This window comes from Chironomus tepperi, unplaced genomic scaffold (assembly GCF_022539635.2).
Source record: "Chironomus tepperi strain 1889 unplaced genomic scaffold, CSIRO-AGI_Ctep_v1 contig_359, whole genome shotgun sequence".
NCBI classification, from domain to species: Eukaryota; Metazoa; Arthropoda; class Insecta; order Diptera; family Chironomidae; genus Chironomus; species Chironomus tepperi.
The window spans coordinates 2897467-2924302 of record NW_027226481.1 but is presented as its reverse complement, the minus strand read 5'-3'; the positions used below and the strand labels follow the sequence as shown (position 1 = coordinate 2924302).

At 33.4% G+C, this 26836-nt stretch overlaps 8 protein-coding genes across 8 annotated transcripts; 2 read left to right on the top strand and 6 right to left on the bottom strand.

The window, feature by feature from the left end:
• Positions 1-627: 627 nt before the first annotated feature.
• On the bottom strand, positions 628-2611 carry LOC139094945 (UDP-glucosyltransferase 2-like). Its single transcript, XM_070646176.1, has 4 exons — positions 2486-2611; positions 2213-2362; positions 1724-2125; positions 628-1661 (listed from the first exon to the last, which is right to left on the bottom strand). Exons 1-4 carry the CDS (start codon positions 2575-2577, stop codon positions 704-706), a joined length of 1602 nt encoding a protein of 533 aa, XP_070502277.1. The 5' UTR covers positions 2578-2611; the 3' UTR covers positions 628-703.
• A 622-nt stretch (positions 2612-3233) lies between these two features.
• LOC139095041 (UDP-glucosyltransferase 2-like) lies at positions 3234-5941 on the bottom strand. Its single transcript, XM_070646289.1, has 4 exons — positions 5106-5941; positions 4895-5044; positions 4436-4837; positions 3234-4276 (listed from the first exon to the last, which is right to left on the bottom strand). The coding sequence occupies exons 1-4, from the start codon at positions 5195-5197 to the stop codon at positions 3331-3333; spliced, it is 1590 nt and encodes a 529-aa protein (XP_070502390.1). The 5' UTR covers positions 5198-5941; the 3' UTR covers positions 3234-3330.
• Positions 5942-6062: 121 nt separating this feature from the next.
• On the bottom strand, positions 6063-8026 carry LOC139095040 (UDP-glucosyltransferase 2-like). Its single transcript, XM_070646288.1, has 4 exons — positions 7894-8026; positions 7630-7779; positions 7167-7568; positions 6063-7108 (listed from the first exon to the last, which is right to left on the bottom strand). Exons 1-4 carry the CDS (start codon positions 7983-7985, stop codon positions 6163-6165), a joined length of 1590 nt encoding a protein of 529 aa, XP_070502389.1. The 5' UTR covers positions 7986-8026; the 3' UTR covers positions 6063-6162.
• Positions 8027-9591: 1565 nt separating this feature from the next.
• LOC139094877 (uncharacterized) lies at positions 9592-11769 on the top strand. Its single transcript, XM_070646089.1, has 4 exons — positions 9592-10431; positions 10780-10815; positions 10883-11055; positions 11271-11769. Exons 1-4 carry the CDS (start codon positions 9634-9636, stop codon positions 11557-11559), a joined length of 1296 nt encoding a protein of 431 aa, XP_070502190.1. The 5' UTR covers positions 9592-9633; the 3' UTR covers positions 11560-11769.
• A 554-nt stretch (positions 11770-12323) lies between these two features.
• Positions 12324-15887, top strand: LOC139094915 (UDP-glucosyltransferase 2-like). The gene is made up of 4 exons (XM_070646152.1): positions 12324-12477; positions 13145-13294; positions 13373-13762; positions 14157-15887. Exons 1-4 carry the CDS (start codon positions 12392-12394, stop codon positions 15088-15090), a joined length of 1560 nt encoding a protein of 519 aa, XP_070502253.1. The 5' UTR covers positions 12324-12391; the 3' UTR covers positions 15091-15887.
• A 478-nt stretch (positions 15888-16365) lies between these two features.
• Positions 16366-20930, bottom strand: LOC139094916 (estradiol 17-beta-dehydrogenase 11-like). The gene is made up of 4 exons (XM_070646153.1): positions 20834-20930; positions 17935-18481; positions 17076-17449; positions 16366-16623 (listed from the first exon to the last, which is right to left on the bottom strand). Exons 2-4 carry the CDS (start codon positions 18463-18465, stop codon positions 16554-16556), a joined length of 975 nt encoding a protein of 324 aa, XP_070502254.1. The 5' UTR covers positions 18466-18481; positions 20834-20930; the 3' UTR covers positions 16366-16553.
• A 4-nt stretch (positions 20931-20934) lies between these two features.
• On the bottom strand, positions 20935-22621 carry LOC139094917 (endoribonuclease Arlr-like). Its single transcript, XM_070646154.1, has 5 exons — positions 22554-22621; positions 22291-22498; positions 21736-21903; positions 21394-21658; positions 20935-21331 (listed from the first exon to the last, which is right to left on the bottom strand). Exons 1-5 carry the CDS (start codon positions 22588-22590, stop codon positions 21065-21067), a joined length of 945 nt encoding a protein of 314 aa, XP_070502255.1. The 5' UTR covers positions 22591-22621; the 3' UTR covers positions 20935-21064.
• An 897-nt stretch (positions 22622-23518) lies between these two features.
• LOC139095072 (uncharacterized) lies at positions 23519-26591 on the bottom strand. The gene is made up of 4 exons (XM_070646320.1): positions 26588-26591; positions 25714-26401; positions 23814-24400; positions 23519-23748 (listed from the first exon to the last, which is right to left on the bottom strand). The coding sequence occupies exons 1-4, from the start codon at positions 26589-26591 to the stop codon at positions 23519-23521; spliced, it is 1509 nt and encodes a 502-aa protein (XP_070502421.1).
• Positions 26592-26836: the final 245 nt, after the last annotated feature.

Sequence of the window (26836 nt, the reverse complement as noted above, 5' to 3'; positions counted from 1 at the left end):
CAGAAATTTCTCAATTTGTGAATTTTTCTCACACTGAAAAGATTGAAATTTTACTAATTAAAATATGTCTGATCAAAAAGTAAAAGGAATTGATGGTCCATGCTGCAAGCAAGCCAGTGAAATCCTGAATTTATCTCAAGGTAATTCAAGTCAAACTCAAAATTCACCAGGTCTTGTTGGTCATCCTCGTTATCATGTCTTATGCAGCCGAAATCACAACAAGGCAGAGATTGTGAACAATTTGGAATCACTTGGCTGTACAGAAGTTGTAACTGAGCAACAAGGAAACACGAAAACTGCTTTTCTTAATCGAGAAGATCAAAATCGAGTCTTGCATGAGATTTTGACATCGCCATCAGGAAGACGTGCTATAGATCAGTTGAATGATGGACATAATGAAGTAATTTTGAGAACTCCAACAAGTCAGTTGACTGAAAACAAGAATCTGATGATGTCAAGGGTACAAAATGGAACAAGACTTGAAGATAAGCCTGCAAACTCGACTGTTCTGATCCTTGGACACCATAAGAATAAACCAGAAGGATCTTATGTTCATGTTAAGACATTTTATCCTACGGAATAAGCTTGAGTGGAAGTAAAATCATATATTTTGGAAATTGTCAATGATTGCTTTGAAATAAAATTTAAAATTTATTTAATTCGATTTATTTTGGCTAGGAACTATCAATTTTGATCTAACTATCTATTCCTTCTTAGTCTTGTCATCTGTCTTCTTACATTTACCAAACATACTACAAACTTTACAACAAACTTTCCTAAAAGTACATCTAAAGACTTTAAATGCAAATATAAGCAAAATAATTGAAATCAATTGGATATCCCAAAAATGAGATCCCAACAATCCAAAATTAAATTCAACTGGCTTTAAATGCGTTGCTTTTGGATTTCTCATGACATATTCGCACCACCAAACAGCACGATCGATTGGCTTCTCTGGCTGATCTTTGAACAATTCTGATCGCAACTTCATATTTGCTTTATATTTTGGATTCTCCAAAACTTCAAGAAGTGCTGATTTTAACTGATCGGTTGTGATGGTGTTGATGTCAACTTTAACAGCGACGCCTGCATTTTCTGACTTTCTAAGGTTCCTGATTTGATCCATAAATAGAGGAATACCGACAATTGGAACTCCATGCCATGTTGACTCCAATGTTGACAGCATTCCTGAGTGGGAAATGAAAGCTTTTACATTTTTGTGTGCAAGGATGTCATTTTGTGACAGCCATGGACGTATCATGACATTTTTGGGAAGTTCCTTGATTTTTTCAGAATTCTCGAACTTCCAAACGAAGTTATAGTCAGGAAGTTGACGAAAAGCTTCAAGAATTGAGACAATTACTGATTCATCCAAAAATTCAGACTTAAAATTTGATCCAAGTGACATCAGAACTGATCCTTTCTTGCCGTTATTTAAAAACTCATCAAGCTCCTTCTCAACTGGCTTTGGATCAGCAATTTGCATTCCACCGATTTCGATGACATTTGGAGGAAGTGATTCTGCAAATTCTATAGCTGGATGTGAGTTGACTAGAGCGATTTGCATAAGTTTTTCTAAGTCATGGACATAAGGTAAGTGCGGTCCGAAAATTTCTTTCATTTCCTTATCAATTTTTGGCAGTGAGTAGTACTTCCGTACTCTAAAAATGAGAATATTGAGGCATTAAGGAATAAAGTTTGAAAAATCATCAAATTTACTCACAAAGATTCAATAAAATTGTAGAATCCGTTATCAAGTCGCTGCCATATGTTCATATTCTTATCATAATCCATCATATAATGTGGCTTAAGAGTTAATCCAAGTCTATCACCGCCTACAATATCAGCCGTATATGGTGGATTGCAGAATGCTGTAAGTCCAACAAGTGGTGGATAATTGAACTTATCAAGTAGTCCTAGCAAGCACGGTAATGCTGTATAATCGTAAATCATTAAATCAAACTTAAAGTCACTCGGATAATCCATTATGACTTGGAATCCCTTATTTTTGGCTATAGTTTTGCAGACATCGTACCCAAATCCACTCATCATTATCATGTTGGCAAATCGTCCCATTTTGGCGAATTCCTTGAAAAAATCGCCCATGTCTACATCTGGAAGAAGGCTAGATAAAGAAAGGTTTTAAAATAATATAAAGGAACACAATATGAAGGTCCAGGAAAGTCAAGGACATTTCCTATAACAAACTTACTCTTTAAACACATTGTACTGATATTCCATATGGATGTAATGCAAATTTTCAGGTGGATTGCTTACTATGTCAGCAGATAGAAAAGTGACATTATGTCCACGTGCTGCTAGTGCTCTGGCTAGGGCGCTATTGAAGATGTGATGACTTGGACTGAAATAATGAGAATTATTTTAATTTTTAGAACAAAGATTCATAATTTGTGCAGGAACCAAAACTTGCTGTTTGTTAACTGAAAGTCTACAGCAGTTATGGCTTTGCCTGCAATAAATTCACCTTGCAAGTTCACTCGTAAACAAAATATTCAATGAATTCACATTAAAAGTAATCAAAGAAATAATAAAAATAATCAAAAATTGTGACTTCATTTTGACTGAATTACTGTTGGCACCTCAATTTCCAAATAGCAACTGATTGTAAATTTTAAAATGATAAATTTGATATCAGTTGTTTTTCATATAATTTTCATTGTTTGTGTGTTTGGTTTGAGATTATGATAATACTTACCAGACAAGGAAAATGCATTTAGGTACCATAATAAAAGGCACTCATGGATAGAAGCTGTCGATAGAGGCAGCACAACATTGCACTTAGCTTTTGAAATTGGCAGTAAAAGAGACTGATTTAGTGGACATGTAAGGGAGGCCATGAATCACAACTGATATGTGCTGTCGGCAAAGTTAGTAAGTAAGCAAATTGTATCATTGAAACATTGGTTTTGTCTGATAGGAATCATAGCTATGGAAATCACAATTAGTTAATATCCATGACATCCAAAGACGAGAAAAGATCGATTTAAACCTGGATTTATAGACCAACCTCAAAACTAGTACCATTCAGATGACGAATTTTGTAGATTGCACATCTTTTCTGAAGGTTAATCACCTTCCTTATATTTTCTTCATACTTAACGTACATTCACTTTAGTTATCAATGAATAGAATTCTTACAAGATAAGAGGTATCAAAATCATCGTACATATATGGAGATGATAAACATTTATGGAAATGAAAAAATCATTGGATTAAATAAGAACTTAAAGCTTTATTAAATAATAATTAAATTACTTTAACCTTGTAAATGGCAATGAACTTTAGCAATTTCATATCCTAATATTCAAGTTAGGCTCTCTTCTTCTTGTCGTCTGATTTTTGGCACTTACAAATCTTTTTTACAATTTTTCTGAAAACACATCTTATAGCCAAAATGATCAGCACAATCAGAACTAAAATAATGACTTGAATGTCCCAAAAATGAGATCCAACTAGTCCTAAATTAAATTCAGCTGGTCTCAAATGTGTTGCTTGTGGATTTCTCATGACATACTCGCACCACCAAACTGCACGATCGAGTGGCTTCTGTGGCTGATCTCTAAAAAGTTTCGATCTCAATTTCATATTTTGTTGATATTTTGGATTCTCTAAGACCTCAAGAAGTGCTGATTTTAGATTTTCAGTTGATAATGTTTGAAGATCAACCTTAACAGCCGTGCCAGCATCAACAGACTTTTTCAAATTCCTAATTTGATCCATAAAGAGTGGAATGCCAACAATTGGAACTCCATGCCAAGATGACTCAAGGGTCGACATCATTCCAGAATGAGAAATGAAAGCTTTCACATTTTTGTGAGCCAGAATATCATTTTGTGACAGCCATGGACGAATCATGACATTTTTAGGAAGATCCTTGATTTTTTCAGAATTTTCAAACTTCCAGATGAAGTTGTAATTTGGAAGTTGACGGAATGCCTCGACAATTGAATTAATCGTTGATTCTTCAAAATATTCTGACTTGAAGTTTGATCCCATGGACATCAGCACTGATCCTTTCTTGCCTTTCAACAAGAACTCGTCAAGTTCCTTCTCAACTGGCTTTGGATCAGCAATTTGCATTCCACCGATCTCGATGACATTTGGAGGAAGTGACTCTGCAAATTCTATTGCTGGATGTGAGTTGACTAACGCGAGTTGTGCACGTTTTTCGAGATCACCAACGTATGGAAGGTCTGATCCATAAATTTCTTTCATTATTTTGTGAAGATTTGGAAGTCCGCTGTACTTTCGTAATCTGTAAACAAATGTTATTTTAGTAAATATAAATCCAACAAATTTATGTAATTTTGGAGGGCCCAGAGGAGAACTGATGCTTTGGAACGTTTGAAAGCATCAGGTCGTTCCTAAGCATTCAATTCCCCAATGTGCTTATAAAGTTTAATCCCCAACTTACACAGATTCAAAGAAATTCAAGAATCCATTGTCCAATCTCTCAAAAATATTCATATTCTTGTCATAAGTTGATGCATAGTGTGGCTTAACAGTCAATCCAAGTCTTTCGCCGCCCATAATGTCAGCAGTGTAGGGTGGATTGCAGAAACCTGTAACACCGATCAGTGGTGGATAATTGAACTTGTGAAGCAGTCCTAATGTGCATGGTGATGCTGTGTAGTCGTAGATCATTAAATCGAACGTGAAGTCATTTGGGTAATTCATAATGTCACGGAAGCCTTGATTTTTTATTACATCACCACACATTTGAGCTCCAAATGTATTCATCATTAATGCATTTTCATATTTTCCCATTTTTAAGATTTCTTTGTACCATGTTAGTAAGTCCATGCCTTCAAAACCTCTGTGGGATTGAATTAATTAATTAAAAGGAACTAAAGTGCATCAAACAAGCTCTTACTCATCCATTATTTCATATTGCTTTTCTAAATAAATGTAGTGCAAGTTTTCTGTTGGATTCTTGGTAATATCAGCTGAGACAAAAGTGACATTGTGTCCACGAGCTGAAAGCGCTCGGGCTAATGCACTGTTGAAAATGTGATGACTTGGACTGCAAAATTAAATAACTATTGATTTTAAGGAATCTGGATTATCAATAAATGATGACTCACCTAGCTAATTCACTAGTAAAAAGGATGTTGAGAGAATTTACATGAAGTATAAGCATAGAAACTACAAAAATGGCTAAAAATTTTGATTCCATTTTTGAGTAATTTTTCACTATTTCAGTTCAAAATAAATTAAAGAACTGAAACAGTTTTGATTGTGAACGTTTATATTTATTTGTGACTTGAAACTTATCTTTAATTTAGAAAAAAGGTTTATATAATTTACATTGTGTGTTCACATGTTGATCGATTCTCTTTAGTTGAAGCTTTTAAAGCTATGGCATGCTTACTAGCTTGCTTCATTGGCAAATGCGCGCGAGGGCCCATTTCCGCATTTTGAGTTAGTCGGAAACTGGATCTGTCCTTAGATAACTTCTACCAGTTACTAAGGCATGAGTAAGGCTTTTTAAGCATAAATTATGTTGACATTCTAAAATTTCCTTTATAAAGTGCAAACCCGACAGACATGATGCGACGAATCGCAGCAAAATAGATCCAAATTGGTCATCACCGTATCTCATTGTCAAGCCTTCTTCACGTTTTGCCCAACGTATTGAACGTTGACGCACATAGCATTGCCCTACAGAACACCAGAAGCTGTCTAGGCAAGTATCGAAACTCTGCTCTTTCGTCAAAGTTTTTAGTCAAATTGCTAGTATTTTTTTCAAGATCAAAGATAACAAAATTATCGCATAAGCACTTATATGGATGTGATAATTAGATAAACTTTTAAGGAAACAAAAATAATAATTGGACTTGTTGCCACTCTTAAAATTGATGAAAAGTTTATATCTTTATATTCACGCCGTTTATTTTGGAAGGGAAATCAGTAGTCACAGTAGCTCCGCGTCTTATCGGTAACATGACAAAGTACCATAACCTAGCTACACGGTGTGCTCTTTAGGATAAGGAAACGATTTTTAAGATTCTTAATTTGTATTAAATTATGATTCTATAGCATTTAATCCTGCATTTAAGATTTTAAACCACAACTTTATTTAGAATTTTTTAAGTCACAAATAATCTCATCCTAATAAGGTTTTTCATCAAATATGGTCATCTAATTCATCTTTTTACTATCATTTGTTATCTTGGAGTTACAAAACTTCTTTACAATTTTTCTACAGACACACCTTACAACCAAAACGATCAGCACAATCAAAACTAAAATAATTAATTGAATATCCCAAAAGTGAGATCCTAATAATCCCAAACTAAATTCGGCTGGCCTCAAATGAGTTGCTTTTGGATTTCTCATGACATATTCGCACCACCAAACAGCACGATCGAGTGGTTTCTGTGGCTGATCTCTAAAAACCTCAGACCTCAATTTCATATTTTGTTGATACTTTGGATTCTCTAAGACTTCAAGAAGTGCAGCTTTCAATTTTTCAGTTGTCATTGTCAAAATGTCAACTTTTACAGCTACACCAGCACTTTCTGACTTTCTAAGGTTCCTGATTTGGTCCATAAACATAGGCATACCAACAATTGGAACTCCATGCCATGTTGATTCTAATGTTGACAGCATTCCTGAATGGGAAATGAAAGCTTTTACATTCGGATGAGCCAGGATGTCATTTTGTGACAGCCAAGAACTGATCATAACATTTTTGGGAAGTACTTTAATCCTGTCTGAATCCTCGAACTTCCAAATAAAGTTATAGTCTGGAAGTTGACGAAAAGCTTCAATAATTGAATTGACAGTTTCATCGTCAAAAAATTCAGACTTAAAATTTGATCCTAGTGCCATAAGTACAGATCCCTTTTTGCCTTTATTTAAAAATTCATCAAGTTCCTTCTCAACTGGCTTTGGATCAGCAATTTGCATTCCACCAATTTCAATGACATTTGGTGGCAGTAATTCTGGGAATTCTATAGCTGGATGAGTGTTAATTAATGCGATTTGCATACGCTTTTCTAAATCACCGACGTAAGGAAGTTGTGAGCCATAAATTTTCTTCATTTGCTTATCAATTGCTGGAAGTGAGTAATGTTTTCGAATACTGGAAGTATCAAAATAATTTAGGACATTAACAATCAATTTCAGACATTGAAACTCACAAAGACTCAAAAAAGTTCAAGAATCCATTATCCAGTCTTTGCAGAATATTCATATCCTTATCATAAGTTGTCATATAATGAGGCTTTACAGTCAGTCCAAGCTTATCACCACCAAGAATGTCCGCAGTTGAAGATGGATTACAAAATGCTGTAATTCCAATTAAAGGTGGATAGTTGAATTTATGAAGCAGTCCCAGCATGCACGGCAATACAGTATAATCATAGATCATCAAGTCGAATTTGAAATTGTCGGGATAGTTAAGGATTGCTTGAAATCCTTTGTTTTTTGCAACTTCTGTGCATGTTTCGAGAAAGATTCCACTCATCAATAAGATCGTTTCAATTCTTGTCATGCTAAGGAATTGCTTGAAGGAGACGGATTGGTTTTGTGATGCGTAATATCTAGGAAAAGGCATGGATTTGAGTTCTACTTCAAAAAATAAATTTTAATCCAACAACTTACTCGTCAATCATCTTATATTGCCATTCCAAATGAATATAATGCAAATTTTCCGGTGGATTATCAACCGTATCGGCAGATACAAAGGTGACATTGTGTCCACGAGCAGCAAGCGCTCGAGCTAAAGCGCTATTGAATATATGATGACTATGGCTGAAATTTAAAGAATTATTGTTTATTCAAGCGGAATTTTCAAGGTCGTTGCTGATTTTGTGATCAAATTTGATCCATTTTAAGCCAATTTAGATCAAATTTGCCCCAATTTACCTTGCAAGTTCACTAGTGAACAAAATATTAAAACAATTTGCATAAATTATGGACAATAAAAGTACAAAAACTCTTAAATAATGTAAATTCATATTTGCACAACCGACTTAAGCACCTCGCTACTCAATTGATTAATTTGCTACTAAATTGAGAATTGAGAATTTCTCAGAGAGTCAAAAATAAAAACCGGCTGAACACAAGACTCACGCAAATTTAATCAAAACAAAACAAAAATTTAACATGTGTTTGTGAGAATAGAATTGACAATTGACTCATGTTTAACTGTTGTCAATTTGTGTTTTGGATCATAAATTGTGCGAGACTGTATTTGTGAACAGATATTATTATAAATTGAAGCTTTTTGCATTGAGTTTGTTGTCGATGATGAGACTATGAATACCCGAATAGCACAAGTCGGTTTATAGATACAAAATGCAGCACCAGACTGGAGTGACTTTTGTATTGTGCTGGATTTAAACCGAATCCGAATAATCGTTCCAAAAACCAGCACCGGGCAGGCGTGACTCTGTCATAAAACTAAATTTTGACCGAATCCATCCTAAGGTCGCTACCAGATGACGGCGTGACTCTAATGATTTAAATCGAATGTCAGAGTAACATCTGTTTGGGATTTAATCAAAATCTGACACCATGTCAGAGTCAAGTCAGCCTAAGGCCGAATTCTTGATCGATTCACCGACTTATGCTACTCGTATTTGTCTATTAAATTGAACAGCATATGATTTAACTATTAGAATATGTATGATTGTTCAAGGACGTTTAATTACAACAACGTACGAATGTTATTTCATAATGAACAGTTTCTATTTATAGATCTAAATTCTTAAATTGTCAGAAGCTTGTCTGTTTTGAAATTGAAACTTAATTTGAAAATAAACAGCAATAAAGCATCAAAAATTGAAGCACTAACATTTTTCTGCCAGAATTCTGAATTAAAAATGTACACAAATTGTTAATTTTGTCAATTAATCCATGAACCTTGAGATATGCGTAGGTTTAGACACAGTAAATTTAGAATTCCCAAGCACTATGATTTAGGCAATTTAGGAGAAACCCAAAGATTCAGTTCATCAAGCTGCATAGATTATATTTAATCTTTTAGCACCTGACAACATTTTCCATAAAAATAACTGATGGGGAAAAATATTTATTTTTATTTTTAGAAGCTTGTTGCTCTTATCTAGGCTCATAATAAAAATAAGAAATTTTTGGCATAATTGTCTGTAAATTCCATAAATTAATCATCCCTTACCTTAGCCCTTAAATGAGTTGTTATGTTTTTTTGACGTCAAATTTCATGAATACTTGACCTTAATAGATATTCTGAAAAGGATTAAGCCAAGGGTTGGCCAAGATTCAGCCCCAAATTCCCCCAAATTCCACTTAAACTCAATCTAAACTAAACTAAATTCATCGTCAAATTCATTCGCACTCCAATTTGACGTAATTTGTTCCAAATAAGGAATAATCACAATTTTTTGCTTATATGGACATCAAACTACCTCGACAAAAATGGCATCAAGTCATAATAAATTTTAAAGTGTTTCATTTATGATGATAACGATAAGACAACAAAAACTCTGTAATTTTTAAGCACTTTTTGCAAATGATCATGATAAGAATTATTTGTTATTTTGTTTCATTCACGCGACTCTATTCTCAGTCATAAATAGAATTTTGATCAGTTCAGTTGTAAAATAGAAACAAGCGGGGATAAAAATGACAGCAATTGAGAATCAAATAAAGTTGCCAAATGAATTTTATGAAAAAGCTTTGGCGGAAGTTGTCGAAAAGGAGCTGAACAATTCAATTGATAATTATGACATAACAATCAGTGCTGGATCATCAAAGGGTGACAATTACCTTGGAGTTATTTATAGAGCTCAAGTCAAGGACAAGGTCACGAATGAAAATAAATTGAATTTAATTGTAAAATTGCCACCACAAAGTGAAATAAGTCGTAAGGAAATGTTTGCTGGTGAATTTTTCAGACGTGAAGCTGGATTTTATGACTATGTCTATCCAATCTATAAGAAATTCCAGCAAGATAAAGGAATTGATGTTGAAAATGAAGGATTTCATCAAGTTCCAATTTGCTATAAAACTTTAACAGAGGAACCAAATGAAGGATTAATTTTTGATGATCTTAAAGCTCGTGGATTTGACATGTTTGATCGATTCAAGGAAGTCACAAAGGAGCATGTGTTTCTCGTCATGAGAACTCTTGGAAAATTACATGCAGTATTTTATGCAATTAAGGATCAAAATCCAGCCGTTTTTGAATCTTATTATACGCTTAAAGATTCATTTAAAGTCATGTCCGAAGTTGAGAATTCAACACTGCCTGCATATTACAGTAACTTGAAAAAGCAAACACTTGAAGTTGTTGAAAAATGTGAGAATTTTGAAGTGAAAGAGAAGGTCCTGAAATATTTGGACAATGATTATGATGATTTAATATCCAATTGTTTAAGCCGTGAAAAATCGGAACCATATACAGCAATATGTCACGGAGATGTAAGTTGTTATATATTATCTAGGGGAATGCTGTGTTTTAATCAATTTGTGTTTGATTAAAAATTGGGGTCCATAAAGTCAAATTAATTTATAGCTGGTCTTTAAAAGGCTTAGTGTATTCAAATATAGAACTGAGGATTGGGAATAGGTCCAGGAATTATTGGGCAACCAAACTTGATCAGCAAAGTTCTAGATCAGGGCAGATAAATGAAAATCGCAGGTCTGAATTCTCTGCTGTTTAGTTGAGCAGGCCTGCAGTTTTAGGTTGTGCTTTATAGTTCGTCCAAGACTGAAACCTTCAGGCCTGCAATTTTGAACGAACCCTAATTTCTAATTATATTATTTCAGTGTTGGAACAACAACATGCTCTTCATGAACAATGAGGTAAGAATACATCAAAAAAACTAATTTTAGACTCTCTAAAATAATCAATTTTCCTATAAATTCCCAGGATGGATCTCCAAAGGACCTTCGATTCCTTGATTTCCAAATTATTCGCTATGCAACTCCTGTAACAGACCTGGTTTATTATATTTTTGGATGTACAACAAAATCACTACGTGATAAGCATTATCAAGAATTCTTTGATGTTTATCATGCTGAGTTATCAAGTTACATGCGAAGGTATGAATTGTCGATTTGAAATTGTGTTTTGATCTTCCTTTACACTTAGTCCACAATAATAGTTTGACTTTGATTTTAAATGAAGTCGAATCGACTAATCCATCCAAAATCCAAGTCAACTTCGAGCCTTGACTCACAAATAAATGAACTCATACACAATTCCAATAAATTGATCCAAAAATCACACAAAACTTAATTCACCTTCTAATCCACAGACTCGGTTCAGACCCAGAAGTCATGTTCCCACGTAAAGCATTAGACGATCAACTCAAAACATTCGGACAGTTCGGCCTTCTCATGGCAATGATGGTTCTTCCAATTTTCACAAGCGTACCTGAAGACATTCCCAATCTTGATGAAATAGCTGAAAGTTTCGCCAATCTAGGCACAGAAAATGAGACAGCTGCTTCTGCGTTCAACTTTACAACTGAGAAAACTTATGACAATTATGCAAGGAGATTGTTGGATGTTTGTCATGACATGTGTTCATTAGGATATATTTAGACTACATTTTAAGGTTCAATACTCTATAAATTGTTATTTTTAACGGATATACAACATAAAGAAATTAATTTTCCACGAAAAAATGTGTTCTAATTGAGGTAATAAGATTTATCGCACTCTATTAATTTTTCTAACAAATTCTCACTTATTTTAAACTATAAAGCGAAAAAAATTGAGTAAATAAAGTTCATTGAGACATGAAAAGCATTAGATACCTACTATTTATACTTAAAATAAATTATTTCACAGGGTTAGTAACTTTTGAGGTATTAATGAGCGTATATCGTGTGTTGGCAAAGGGCAGACTGCGATTGAGACAGTTTTAGACGTCAATTGAGAGAGGCAGTTGATCACATCTGATCTGTACGGTCAGGGAAGTAATTAAGCAATCTCATATGCTGCGTAGTACACTGTAGGCAACAAGGGACTCGCTGTGTCGTTGTATTAACTAAAACATGCATAGTTGTTCTGATGACACTTTGATGGAGGTTTTAAACCAATTTTTAGGGCGAAAAATGCAGTTCTCCGCATTGTGTCGCTTAGAAACATTTCCCCAAAAACCCCCAATTCACCCCTGCACTGCCCATAACAAGTACAAGTGGCCAGCCACACATTAAACACAATTTTTCGTTCAAACAGACGAAGAAAATCAAAATTTTATATTTTTTTTTCTTCCTCTACTCAATCAATTTAAATGAAAGAAAATTATTGCGAAGGTCATGAGAACCACATGTGTTGATAACGAAGCGAAGTTTTTAAGCTTATGTTTTAGTTCAATTTTATATTTTGGCTCATGCAGAAGTGTCTCAATTAACTTAGAATCTATAAAAAAATGAAACTCGTGTGCCTTATCTTATTATTTTATGTGATAAGATCTAATGAAGCTACAAACATACTTGTTTTGAGTGGAATTCCTAGGTATTTTTAGAGAATTGTTTTTAAATGTTTGGGTTTTTGAACTTTGATACTGAGAGTCAAGTGTTGTGAAGGTCATAAAAATTAGAAGAATCATGCAATTGATTTTATTTTGATGGGTTTTTTGTGATGTACATACTAAGCCGGTTTAAAGATGGTAACAGGAGTGTCGATTGAGTGACATAACATTACATATAGCAATATCAACTTTGTGTTATTAGCCGGAATAACTCAATTAGGTTGATCGATCCAAAAACCGGCTCTAGGCTGACGTGAATCTGACAGCAAATCTGAGTCACGCCAACCTGGTGCCGAATTTTAGATTGATTAACAGATTTGTGAATTTCGGGATGCATAACTGTAATCAATACAGTGTATTTGCTTGAGAACCGCGATGTTAGTCATTAAGTTGCCATAACAGTACCGTTACGGCTGATTTTAATCCATTTTCCGGCGTAAACTACAGTTTGCCACATTATGCAGCTCAAAATACAGCTCAAATGACTCTTACAAACCTTTAAATCCAGATAGTTTACATTCCCTTCAATAACATCTCAAAACATATCAAGAAACCATAAAAATTCAGGTTCCATGTAAACATCCGATCCATTTATTTACATTACATTCCCATTTTTCATGTTTTAATCTCCACAACCACTAAAAATCAAAGTCCAAGCCATTACATCTTCAATCGTGCGGTAGCAGAAGCACTAGCACTACGTGGTCATAACATCACATTTGTGTCACCTGACGTGAGTAAAAATGTCGTGGAAAATTTCCATTATATTCATCTGGAGCAAATTTATTCGCATTATTACAAGTAAATATTCCTATAAATTTTTATGGATGTAAAATTTCACATGATTATCATTACTTTTTTTTCAAAAAAAAAAATTAGCAATTCCGAGCACATCAGTTTATTGGATATGAGTCGAGAATCACCATTAAAATCAGTCTTTTCATTCTATGACTTTGGTGCGTTCATGTGTGAGGGAATAAAAATAAGTAAAGGCATTGATGTGATCAAAAACTATCCAGATAATTTTAAATTTGACCTCGTTATATATGATTATGTTTGTGGACCTTGTCTATTGGGATTATTGCCAAAATTCAAATATCCACCATTGATTGGAATATCGGCGTTCAATAACCCACCATACACTGTTGATATTGTCGGTGGTGATAAACTTGGATTGACTGTAAAGCCATTTTATCTCCTACATTATGATGTCAATATGAATTTTATTCAGCGATTGCATAATGGAGTCATCAACTTTTTGGATTCATTGTAAGTTATTGTTAATGATAGATTTAAATTTGATTTTATGATAGTAGCATTGTGTTGGATGTGAATGATATGGAAGCCTATGATATTAGGATAAACTGAATTTTTTCCATTTTTAACGGTTTTAAAATTTTAAAATTTTAACGGATTTAAAAAATTTGAAATCAAACAATAGAAAATTACCTCAATAACACGAATCGGTTAGTGGACAGTAAATTCGGCCCGTGACTTTAATTTATTGCCAGACCAATAGCTTCCTGGTTCCGGATTTCGGACCGATTAATCGATTTGTGCTATTTGATTAACTTGCCTTTATTCTTATCAAATTAACCAAATTAACTTCAATCTACTTTTAAGCTCACTTCTATTTATTTTTCAATTTCAAATCTATTTTCAGCTATCGAAAATACTTTGCAACACCAGCAATTGATAAGCAAATGAAGCAGATTTTTGGCCCAAACACACCATACGCTGAGGATCTTGACAAGAAGGCTGTATTGATGCTCGTAAATTCACATCCAGCTGTTGACTATCCAGAGTCACTGCCACAAAATGTCATTCAAGTTGGTGGACTTCAAATTAAGGAACCAAAGCCAGTTCTAGATGATATAAATGAATTTTTAAGGAAAGGCAAGAAAGGAGCAGTTTTGATGGCATTAGGAACAAATATGAGATCAGATGAGATTGGATCGAAAGCCATTACCAGCATATTAGAAGCTTTCCGTCAAATTCCTGATTACAATTTCTTATGGAAATTTGAAACAGCTGAAATGCTCAAGGATATGCCAAAAAATGTCATGATCAAGGACTGGCTGTCACAAAATGACATTCTAGCCCATCCAAGTATAAAATTATTCATCACCCATGGTGGATTATTATCAACACATGAAGCAGTATGGCATGGAGTTCCTATGGTCGCAATACCATTTGTTGCTGACCAACATAGAAATGTATTCAAGTCCGTCTCATCAGGAATCGCTGTTAAAGTTGATTATCACTCAATTAACACAGAAAAACTCAAAAAAGCCATCGTTGAAGTCCTTCACACCCCAAAATATCGTCGAACGGTTAAAGAAAAGTCACAACTTTTTAAGGATCAGCCAGAGAAGCCATTAGATCGTGCTGTGTGGTGGTGCGAGTACATTTTAAGAAATCCCAAAATTACACACTTGAAACCCGCTGAGTTTAATTTGGGACTGCTTGGATCTCACTTCTGGGACATTCAAGTCATTATTGTGTTAGTTCTTGTCATTTTGGGTTGCGTGACGAAGAGAATTTATCGACTATTGCGAGAAAATCGGACAGTTGATGGCAGGAAGAAGAACAATTGAGATGAGTTCAAGGTTGGATGGAATTCTTTCAATTTGAAGTTCCAGATGAGGAATAATCAAGTCAAGTGGATTTTTATATAAGGGCTTAGCCGCAAATAACGTTCCATTTTTTTTCAAAATTTCAACGGAAAAAAATAATTTCTTTCAAAAACAGATTACTAATTATGTTAATTAAACTAATTTAAAGCATGATTTGCTTCCGTAGAGTAATCTAATCTTATAAAGGAACATAAAATCTTTATGCTCCCACAATTTAAATCATAAAAAACACATAAATTTACCGATTTTTATTAATTTTTCTGAAAAATTTTAAAAAATGGAACAAAAATTCACACTCAGTAATTGAGATATTTTTTGAATTTTTACATTAATTAAAGCACTAATCATAGCAAATTATATGCCAAATTGTTGGTTTTATGAATTTCTACAATTATAACTATCAAAAGTGATCCTAAAAAGTCCAACTAAGGAGAAAAATGCCTTTAACTTCAAATTACTGAGTGTGAATTTCTAAACGGCCATGCCCATAAATATTTTTTGAAATAATGTACGTGCCATCTTCTTATGTGCCATTAAGTCCCAGTATACAAAGTATTCAGAGAAAATATTAGACAAAGTATGTGATAGTTGATCAAAATAGAGTATAAATTAACTTCAATTTAGCAACAGGGTAAATCTCAGTACTCATTTACGAAATAGTCAATCAAAAAGCTATAAAATTACAGATGTACAATATGAACCTAATAAAACTGAAAAATGAAATTTTAAATAAATACGCACTATTTATAGACTTAAAAGTATGTATCTGCTATAAGATCATTGAACAGCCAATGGAGTGACTAGATTACGATTCAGCATGTTGTGTAAATGGTATAAAATCCTATATTCCAGAAAGAATGGCTATAGATCCATAAGATAGGGCAGTCTTGTTAGATTTGTGCTGTCCAATAGAGAACCAGGTTTAAGTGTGCTTTATTCCATACTTCCTAATAAATCTTGGTAGTTTAGGACATAAGAGCTACTTGACATTCAATTGAGAGGCGTGGATTCAAGTCCAATTCAAAATGCACTTGGAATATGACACTGGGAAGTTTACTTTTCCTCTAGAGCCTTAGAACTAGAAAATTTCCCAATAAATTTAGATAAGATGCCATTTACATCACTTAAAAGCTTTCCCTGATGAGTTCTTAGCACGAAATGGCTTCCCGTGGTGTCTGTAAAATGGATAAACCCATTACTCATGTGCCAAAAATAAAACAACTTCAATTATTATACCAAATTTCCCCTTTTTTTATTTATTCACAGATATCATTTCATTCAATCATTTATTTATCAAACGAATTCACAATTTAAGTATATAGAATCAAGCATTCATCTCCAAATTTATTCTTGACAACGATGCTTTGATCATTAAACTATGGCCTGAATTTCATTGGATGATAGCACATTTACTAAATTTCATCTTATTTAAGTAGCTGTCCAATTTCAGTCATGGATTGCATTAAATATTTGCGTGCACTATCTGGGAATAATCTGTAAAAAACAATATGAATTATTATAGATTGAGTACTGTATAGTGTTAAGTAATTGATATTAAAATTTATAGTGATAATTAATGCAACATATTAACGATTAATTGCTATGAAAATAATAGGTTCAAATTGAATAATTGGCTGTTACATTGTAGGTTGAAGTAAGACTCGACTAGGTTAATAATGTGAAATATTAAATCGCACAACTATTTGAATGTTTCCAGGTGAATCGAGGTCTTGAATTGATTTTAAATGCAAAGATCATTTAGAACTTAGTGCTTTGTATAATATCTTAGATTAGAAAATGCCGCGAAATAAGATTTAAGTGCTTTAATGTATCTGGTACTAGAATGCATCATTTATCAGTCCAAAACCCATCAACAGCTCTATGTTGCAGCTCAATTATCACACAAAACAACTCAAATCTATCAATAATCTAAAAACCATCCTTACCTTAAGAAGTAATGAGCAATTTTGATATCACTAACTAGAACTCTCTTTTGATTTGTCAACAATCCATGAATACCTTCGTCAGCAACTCGTTCCGGTGTCAATCGTGGAAAATCATACTTAATAAGATCAAGTGTATCCGAAAGTTCCTTTCTAGTATGTGTAAAGTCAGGATACAAAGTTGTAAGTTTAATATAATCATCTCTGTTGTGGACAGAAAGCTCGTCATTTAGACACGACATGAAACCTTCAACTGCAAATTTCGTTCCTGTATATACAACAGCTGCTGGCATTGGATTGAGGACAGTGATTGAAGCTACTGTTAATATTCTACCTCTTTTTCGCTCATTCATTCCTGGTAAGAATGTGTGAACAACCTGAAAAATAATGAAAAATATGAAATAATTAAAGGGATAATGACTGCTATTCAGCATGTAAAGGTTACTAAAATCTTGTTTTCAAGTCAAAACCTCAATACAGTTTGTAGTTCATATTAATAATGATTAAATCTACAACATTGAGTTATACATCTCAGTACTTGCAGATTATGTTCTAGATCAGTGGTGGACAACCTGTGTGCCGCGGCACACTAGCCAAAATATTTTTGGGAAATGCCATTAACCTTTGCTGTATGCGGTTCAAGGCTTACTACCATGGTGTACCGCGAAAAATACAAGGTTGTCCACCACTGCTCTAGACATTCATCAATATATTGAGGATGCGATCAATTATTCACAAAGAATATTAATCTGATCAATTCATTGCTAAATTCGAAATCTGATCTGTCTATTTATTCATACAAAGTTGCTATACATGCAGCAACATTTCAATAAATTCAAGTTTTATGCACAACTTAACTCACCGAGATTTGCGATGTTACATTCACATCCACGACTCTTTTGATGTCTTTCATGTTACTCGTCAAGAAGTCTGACATATAAAGGAGTCCAGCATTATTCACGAGAATATCAATAGGGCGCATTTCCGATTCAACTTTATTCTTTAACTCAAGTACGGCTGCATGGTCTGAAATGTCACATTGGAATGCTTTACACTTTACGTTGAATTGTTCTTGAATTTCCGTCGCCGTCCTAAGTGCCGACTGATAATCAATGTCAACAACAGCAATGTCACATTTCTCCTTTGCTAATCTAAAACAAAATGCTCGTCCCATTCCATTTCCACCACCTGTTACAAGTGCTAATTGTTTTGATACGTCAACCGGCGTCCGAGGGATGAATAAATGGTAAATAAAGGTTACTGTCTCAATTATTGACATTGTTGCGCCCACGAAAAACCAATAAGTGAATTTCCATATTAATGCTGAGAGGGTCTTTGTGTTGGCACCAGCTGCTGTATATTGTTGATGATTGATGTCATTTATATTGAACATATTGATCTATTATTTTCTGAAGAATAAGGAAGGATTTTTGTAATTAAAATTTTTTTACGGCTAGACACTTTGAACACAAACTTTGAAATGTGAGTAAATTTTTAATTTGTTGAGTTTTGATGATACCGTTAAAAAATACTAGCTCAGTTGCGATAATTAGAATTAATACAGTGATTATTTTTACTTGTTTGTATTATTGTGCAATTGTGTGAAACAGAGTAGGCAGGGGTACTTGACTGTGCTATGGAAAATTGAAGAATCTCTGTCGAATTGAGATCATCTAATAGATCCAGGGGAGTACTCAGGTTGGGGTCAATGCCCTTTCCCACTTTTTGAGTAATATTATTCAATCTGTTAATTTTTGAGTCAAAAATTCAAATCTCAATGTTTGCCTTCTAATTCAAATTCCTCAAAATGATTCTAGCTACAACACTGCATAGATCACTCAACGCGGCGCAACGTCTATTGTGAAATGCTACATGCACAATCATTTCAAACTGTTATTTTGATTTTTATTCAATGTTAATGTATATATTTACAAACTAGTTTGCTAATCAATTATTTAATATATTCAAAAAGGAGTTTGCTTTTAAATGGGAAGATTTTGAACAATGAATCAGCAGATCTAGAGCTAATATTAAGAGAGTTGAATCTTTAATTTGATGTCAACTCATGCTTGATGGTCCATTATTCCAGAATTTTAATTTGATTATTTAAATATCAAAGCTTAAAGCCAATTTGAGATATAGATGAAGTTGAGCCGATTTTTCCACTTAAAATGACAGTCAACTTCGAACTCTGTTGAATTCTAAATGTCAGATAAGAATTGATAATAAATTTGCAATCTTTCGCTTGGCATTTGATTGTATTTGTTGAGATTTTGAACAGTGTATTACATTTATAATAAATAGCACTGCCTTAAAAAAGAGAAAGGATCATCAATTTCATTGACATGCATATATTATAAGAACATTCAACTTTTTTTCAATGAAGAATATTCAGTACAAAATAAAAGCAATTTATTGTAATAATATAAATTAATTATCAAGAATTCTTAAGAAACTTTAGTAATTAATATATTGATAGATTATTTCAAAAAGTTCACAGAAATGACGATGGCTACAACAAATGGAAGTTCCGTTTTGTAAGTCTATATGTCTGCCTAATGAACAGTTATGTAGATCGGGTTAGATTCTTTGCTTTTGTCCTCAAAATCAAAATCTAACTTAAATACTAATTACTGCCAAATTTTTATTCTGAATGCAAGATCTATCTATGTATTTGTGTAACAAGCTATACAAATCATAGCATCAACCGGATAATTTATTGTAATCTAAATCACACAAAAACCTTTCTTCAGTTCCAGTTCACCTTGATGGCATTTTTTATGATATTGGCAGATGATAGACAAAGCATAAACATTATCATATTGAATTCAATATCATGGTTCTTCCGCAAAATAATAAACAAAGTCTGAAGGCTATATCCTCCGTAATCTCTATCCCTGAATGAGTAAGATATCATCTAGAAATTTCCATTCAAAAAAATATGCAATAAACCGGACTTGATAATCAAAAATTTATAGTTTGCGCGTTTTGATGTTTGTTTTGTGATATTTTTAAAGGTTTTTGTTGAAATTAGATGTGAATCATGTTATGAAAGTTGACTTTAGATGGATGGTCAAATGCATATGCCTGCATCTAGATGGACAACCTGTATGACACGACAAACTTGTTTGCCGCCAAAAACGTTTGAAAATACTTGAAACCATATGCTTTTTGTGGTTATTCTTGAGGCTTATCACCAAGGTGAGTCGTGAAAAATGAAGGTTGTCCATCACTGATCTAGAACAACAATAAATTCATACCAGAAGTTTTTGCTACGAAAACGAGATTTTTTATGTCTTTTGCCACGATTTTTGGCAAATTTACATATGAAGCATTGTTCTTAAATGCCAAAAAACTGAAATAACCTTTTGGTGATCAATAAATTCAGCAGAAACACTTTTTTAAAATGTAAAACTGGATTTATGTGCATTCTAAAAATTTGATTTGAGAAAGATCAGTTGACCAACTAAAGAGCAAAGAACTTTGTGGAAAGAATATTGCTTTCATAACTAGGATATATTTTTGAAATTTTTTGTCCTGAAAGTTTAATGTTGTATTCTGAGATGTTTTGCAGAAATCTAATACCAGAGTTTTGTAAGAAATCGATTCGACTCGATTCATTTCATTCAAAATTCGAGAAAGTTCAAGCTTTGTCAAATCCTAAATTAATCTAATCAATTCACTAATTCACACAGGATTTACATAAATCACTTCACTTATTTATCAAAAAAAAACTGACATTAACTCCAACTGACACTTACCAAACTATTTCTTTATTAATCCAAAACAAAAAATGTATTTTTCAATACAATCTAAACTTGTTTTTCGCGAACCTTTATTCTCAACTCTTGCAGATATACTGAAACCAAAAATCTTTTTGTCTTTGATTTTATTAAATTTTTTGCGATCCTTTTTTCATCACATTTCCATAAGCCAGGCATGATATACCTGTTTTTTACAACTTAAAACACATTTTTCGCACAATGTCGTCATCAAATTGATTCCGATTCTACGAAATTATTCTCCTTGATTTCAGCATAAGCAGATGCGACAAGTTTCTTCTTTTTATGGACTAATGAGTAGGAATTGATATTGAATTTTGTGTCATTAAATGACAGAGGGCATTTTCGATTGACCCTGGTTTTGAAGCATAATGTGTAAAGTGCGAATTCAAGTTCCGGTGAAGTTCCAATCATTATTGAGCTGATGTTCTTTCTGTAGCCGTTGATAGTTAGTTTGATGGTTAGAATTATTGCTTTCTGGAAGTTAAGAAGATCAAGAATTCAAAATTAAATGTCATTCTAACCCAAAACCAACTTACATCACCAAGATTAGCACGACTCATCCATCCCTTATAGTCAAGTTCTCCAGTCTTTTCCATCATTGCAAAATATATCCAATTATGCAGCCCAATTGTCTTCTTCTTTTTAATTTCACTAAGAAAAACATGCTCAAAGCCAGACGATGTCGCATTCGTGCCTTTATTCCGCGGATATAAACCAAACCAAATGGAATGCAATAACGTATATTGTTCATCTTCACTGCTTCCAACAAGGTTTTTTGACTCCAAAAAATTTAGTGTTTTTCTAAGGTGAAAAAAACAAAATAAAAACAAAAAAAAATGAGAAAAAAAGGTTGAGAGAGAACCGGCAACTTGACATACTTCATAACAGCTGTGCTTAAGAGCGAATTGATGAAATTTTTCTCTTCTGCTCTCTCGTCGTCCGTAACGATCTCATCAACAGATGAGTTTCTTTCATAATTATCGTACATCATCATCATATGCTTTATTGTGTCCAACTCTGTTATTTCATTTTCGTAAGTCAACAGCCTATGAATGAAATTGGAAGTAAGATTGTAGTTATGTTGAAGATTAGGTGCAGTTATTAGGGCGCATAATGAGGAGTGTTTTGTGGATGTTTTGTGGATTTTTGGAATTATTAAATGACAGTCAAAATAGCTTAAATTGATCAAAAATTCAACTCCAGACGCTTGAGACTCTGACTTGATGCCGGATTTGGCTTAAATTGGGCACCATGCCAGAGTCTCGTCAGCCTAAAGATCGATTTACCGGATTTTGGATCAATCTGCCAAATTCGGGAATGACTTTATGTCATGTCCATCCCAAGCTCATCTCATTCATAATCATGCTCAAAAACAGTTTTTAATTGTACGCACAATAATTAAGTCAAAAATTATAAAACCAAAAAATATTTACGGTTCTGGTGCGAGATCATCAGTTGAATTGTGTGACTGAAAACGTCCTTGATAGTTTATATGGACCTTTGATAAAATATTTGTATTGTCTAACTCAAAAATTTCTTGACTTAATTTCTGAAGTTCTTCATTTGTGGCAATTTCTGTGTAATTTTTCTTCGGTTGTCGTTCCTTATTTTTACCACAGCTGATCAAATTGAGATTTATAACTGTAATTGGATATAAAATAAGGTTCAATTGACACAAATTATTCACATTACTTACTAAATAAAATTAAAATAATGAATTTTGTCTTCGACATTTCTCTTTATCTTCTCGTTGGCTGTAAAGACTCCAAGAAAGTGATTAAAACGGATTGAAATAGAGCAGATTTTTTCTTTTTGAGGGCATGAGAGACTCTTTATTTTTATTCTCAATTATCATAAGTTTACATTCTTAGTTAGAATACTCAATTTACATTATAAATATTATTATGGATGCAAATTTTGCAAGGTTTATGCTTATCGTATCGTAAACATTTTAATAATTTATAATAAATTGCATTATTTTCTAAAGATCTGACCCATGTAATTTTGTTTACACTATGCAATTTCAAGGGCTGAATACTCAAGGTTAAAGTATTAAGAAAATTTAATTCATATGCTTTTCTTAACAAAATGAAAATTTTTTATTTAATTGTAGTTTAACTATTTATTTTGAAATGTCTGAGATTTTGAAAATCTCTCAAATTATATCTTTAACAAAAAGTATTATTAATGACTTGTCTGTCAAAATTCAGTCAAAATTATTTGCATTTATAACATTTTGTCTGCATTTGGTCTGTGCAATTCGCATAGTTTTGAATTCAGAGTGGATGGGAGAGGGGATTGGGGACTAAACCAACTTCCTTCTTTATAAACTGCTGATTTTTAACCAATCAAACCAAGAACAAACGCTTTTGAGTCACATTTACAGATTCACCTACGCATGATTTGATTTACAATAGATTTCTGTTTGTCATGACACTACACTTAAAATTTTATGTGACTAGATGTTTATTACTTTTTAATCATAGCTAAATTCACTAAATTATTCCACCCAAAAAATTCAACAATGAGATTTATTCTAATTTTTAGCAAACCTTAATCATAATTTCACTGACCTCATTAAAAAATCTAGCAAATCTTACTTAAAGCAGATGTAACATTCTTAAATAAATTATTAACACAATAACGCCTTCATCTATCACTTCAAGATCTCGAATAAGGAACAACTTTGTTCGTCCTCACATAATAATCACCAGTTACATTTGCCGGCGTGTAAAGTCCAACATATGCAACCGGTAAACTTAAATCACAATCTTTTTTCAAATAATTCTTCCAACTAGCACATTGCCTTGATTTAAATGTTGTTTGGCTATCACTTCTTACAGCTTCAGCCCAATAGTATGCTGCCATTAAGTGATTGCAGACACTTTTTGCTGTAACATAAGAAATATGTATAATTTGTTGTTTTTTGTAATGCAGCAAGTCACTAAATACTCACTAAAGTCATTCACACACATCGGCTGATCACATCCACCATTAACCCAAAAATTGACATGTCCATGTGAATCCTTAGTACCCCAATAATGACAATCTGTATGAACTGTCATCACAAAATCAGCGTCATTAGAATTCAGTCGCTCTCCCATAGTCAACTTCAGTTCATTATTCCTTACAATTCCTGGATCAAGTGCAACAATTTTTGGTAATTTGAACTTGTAATTTGACTTAATTTTTATCAATCTTGAAGTCATTGGAGCAATAGCCTTAGAGCCAAGTGAAAACGACACGAACGTAACTTTTGAATAGTCGTATCCAGAATTTATTAAGTCAAGCATGTTATCAGAAAATTTCTCAGCAATTATCAGCGCGTTCATGAAAACATGCAAGAATGGATTCTTATTACCAACAATAATGAAATTATGCTTTCCATTAGCTAGATAAGCATCTTTAACGGCGATGACTGTTGGCACCCAAATACCTTCCATTGTTCCATAAATGTAGAATGTTGTTGGCTTGTCGGGATCAAAATTTGGATTGTCGATGAGTTTTGGGAAGGTTTTGATGTCGTAGGTGTCGAGTGATGAGCTTTTAATGCGAGTATTTGGCATTTTAGTGTGGAATATTGAAATTAAAATTCGAAAATATTCTGTGGACAGCACAACGTGTTTGCTAAGGTACCGCTATGTTGTCGCATAACGGTAAGACGCGAAGTGGCCCAGACAGCATGATGACAACTGATTTCGAACCATTATCATGACGAAAAATGCAATTGACTGCATTGTGCTGTCCAGGTTCTAAATTCTAATTCCTAACTCACCCATGATAGAAGTAGTACCGAATATTACACGCAACAGTTTGATTCAAGTCAAATCCAAACGAAAAAGAAATCTTCAACAGTACTGTAACAATTACAAGATTGTTCATCTTGACGATCAGCATTAGACTGCGTCAATATTTTTTTCACTTAAATAAAATGTAAACACCTTAGTCTCGTGTACTCAATTTTCATTTCCAGCAGTCAACGACTCACGATCTACATCTATTTGTCTGTCTGTATTTTGCGTGTTACTGTAACAAATGTAATGTCAACGGAGATTTTTTAGTGCGATATCCTACATATTATGTTGTGCATGTTTAGCATATAAAGGCTGCTTTGTTTCACAAAGTGTCATAAGTTGAGATTTATTAACAAATAATGTGTCGTGAAAAATATAATTTATGTATAGCTTTGGAATTATTGATAATTAGGAGACGACTGGAGATTTGCCGAGTGCCTTAAAACATTCAGTCCTTGATTATTATGCTGTGGGATTGTTGAGCTAATGAGCTGAAGAATTAATTTGCAGATAAAAAAATTAACAAAGAGCTGCTAACAAGGCAGTAAATGGAAATATTTTTATTTCATAATTTTAGTAAATACTTTGTAGTTTTTTATTACCTAGTTAAAATGAAAATATATGCATCTCAATTAAGATTGAGGTAGGATGCATGTGGTTAGACTTATATGATGTAAATGGTGATCATATGTAAGCTGTCATTGACAAAACTATTGATTTTTAAAGGTTTTGAATGCTTCAATTTATTAAAATATTAAGGGTCGTTTACTTATTACGTAACTTGGAGAGGAAAAAGGTCAAAAAGTCAAATTTTCGCGTCACGGAATAAATGAACGACCCCTTAGCATCTAGTAATATTTCTAAATTTTTACAACAAAATAATATAAAAATCCATAAAGTCATTAATGAGCGTGAAAAGCACAAATCGATTAATTGATCATAAATCCAGCCCCAGAACGACGTGACTCATACTAGGTACAGCTATGGTTTAGAATTCTAGATCGAATAACCAACTTGAGCTATTCAGGTAGCCTCTTTAATTTCACCACATTAATTCAGGACCTCGAAAAAGGCGGAACTTTATTCGTCCTCACATAATAATTCCCAGTTAAACTCTCCGGTGTATAAAGCCCAATATATGCAGCAGGCAAACTTAAATCACAATCATTGTTCAAATAACTCTTCCAACTAGCACACTGCCTTGACTCAAATGCAGTCTTGCTGTCACTTTTTACAGCTTCAGCCCAATAAACCAGCACAAACAGATGATTGCAGACACTTATAGTACTTCCAAATAGTCCACACATTGGCTGATCACATCCACCATTTATCCAAAAATCTACATGTCCATGGGATTGGCTAGTACCCCATTTATGACAATCTGTGTGAATTGTCATCACAAAATCTGCGTCATTTGAATTGAGTCGCTCTCCACCTGACATACTCAATTCATGATCTTTCATTATTCCTGGATCTAGTGCAACAATTCTTGGAATTCTATAATAATTGTTTGATTTAATTTTTAATAGCCTTGATGTCATCGGTGCAATAGCCTTAGAACCAAGTGAATATGATAAAAGTGTAATTTTTCTAATGTCATATCCAGCACTCACGAATTGCAATAAGTTGTCTGATATTTTATCAGAAATTATCGGTGTATTCTTCAAAATATGTAAGAACGGAAGCTTATTTCCAATAATTATGAAATTATGTCGTCCATTGGCAAGGTAAGCATCCTTAATAACGGTGACTGATGGAATCAGCGGGAATTCCATTGATCCATAGAAGTAAAACGTTGTTGGCTTTTCAGGATCAAAATTTGGGTTGTTAAGGATTTTGGGGAAATTTGTCACGCCATAAGTGTCTACTGAGTAGCTGGAAATGTCACAAAAAAAAATCACAATTTCTTCCTGAATTTTCAAGCACTTTAACTCACCCATGATAGAAATAGTATCTTATATTACTGGACACAGTTGAATTAAAGTCAAAAGTCAACGAATAATGAAAATTAAGAAGCAATAAAACTATTATGAGGCCTATCATCTTGATGGACAATATTTGACTATTTTTGATGCACTCAGATTGCTTTATGACATGCATCAAACCTTTCAATCAAGGGATCATCATTTTCTGCCCAGTTTTGATTGTTGATGGCAATGAACTTAACGGATATGCAACGGAATGC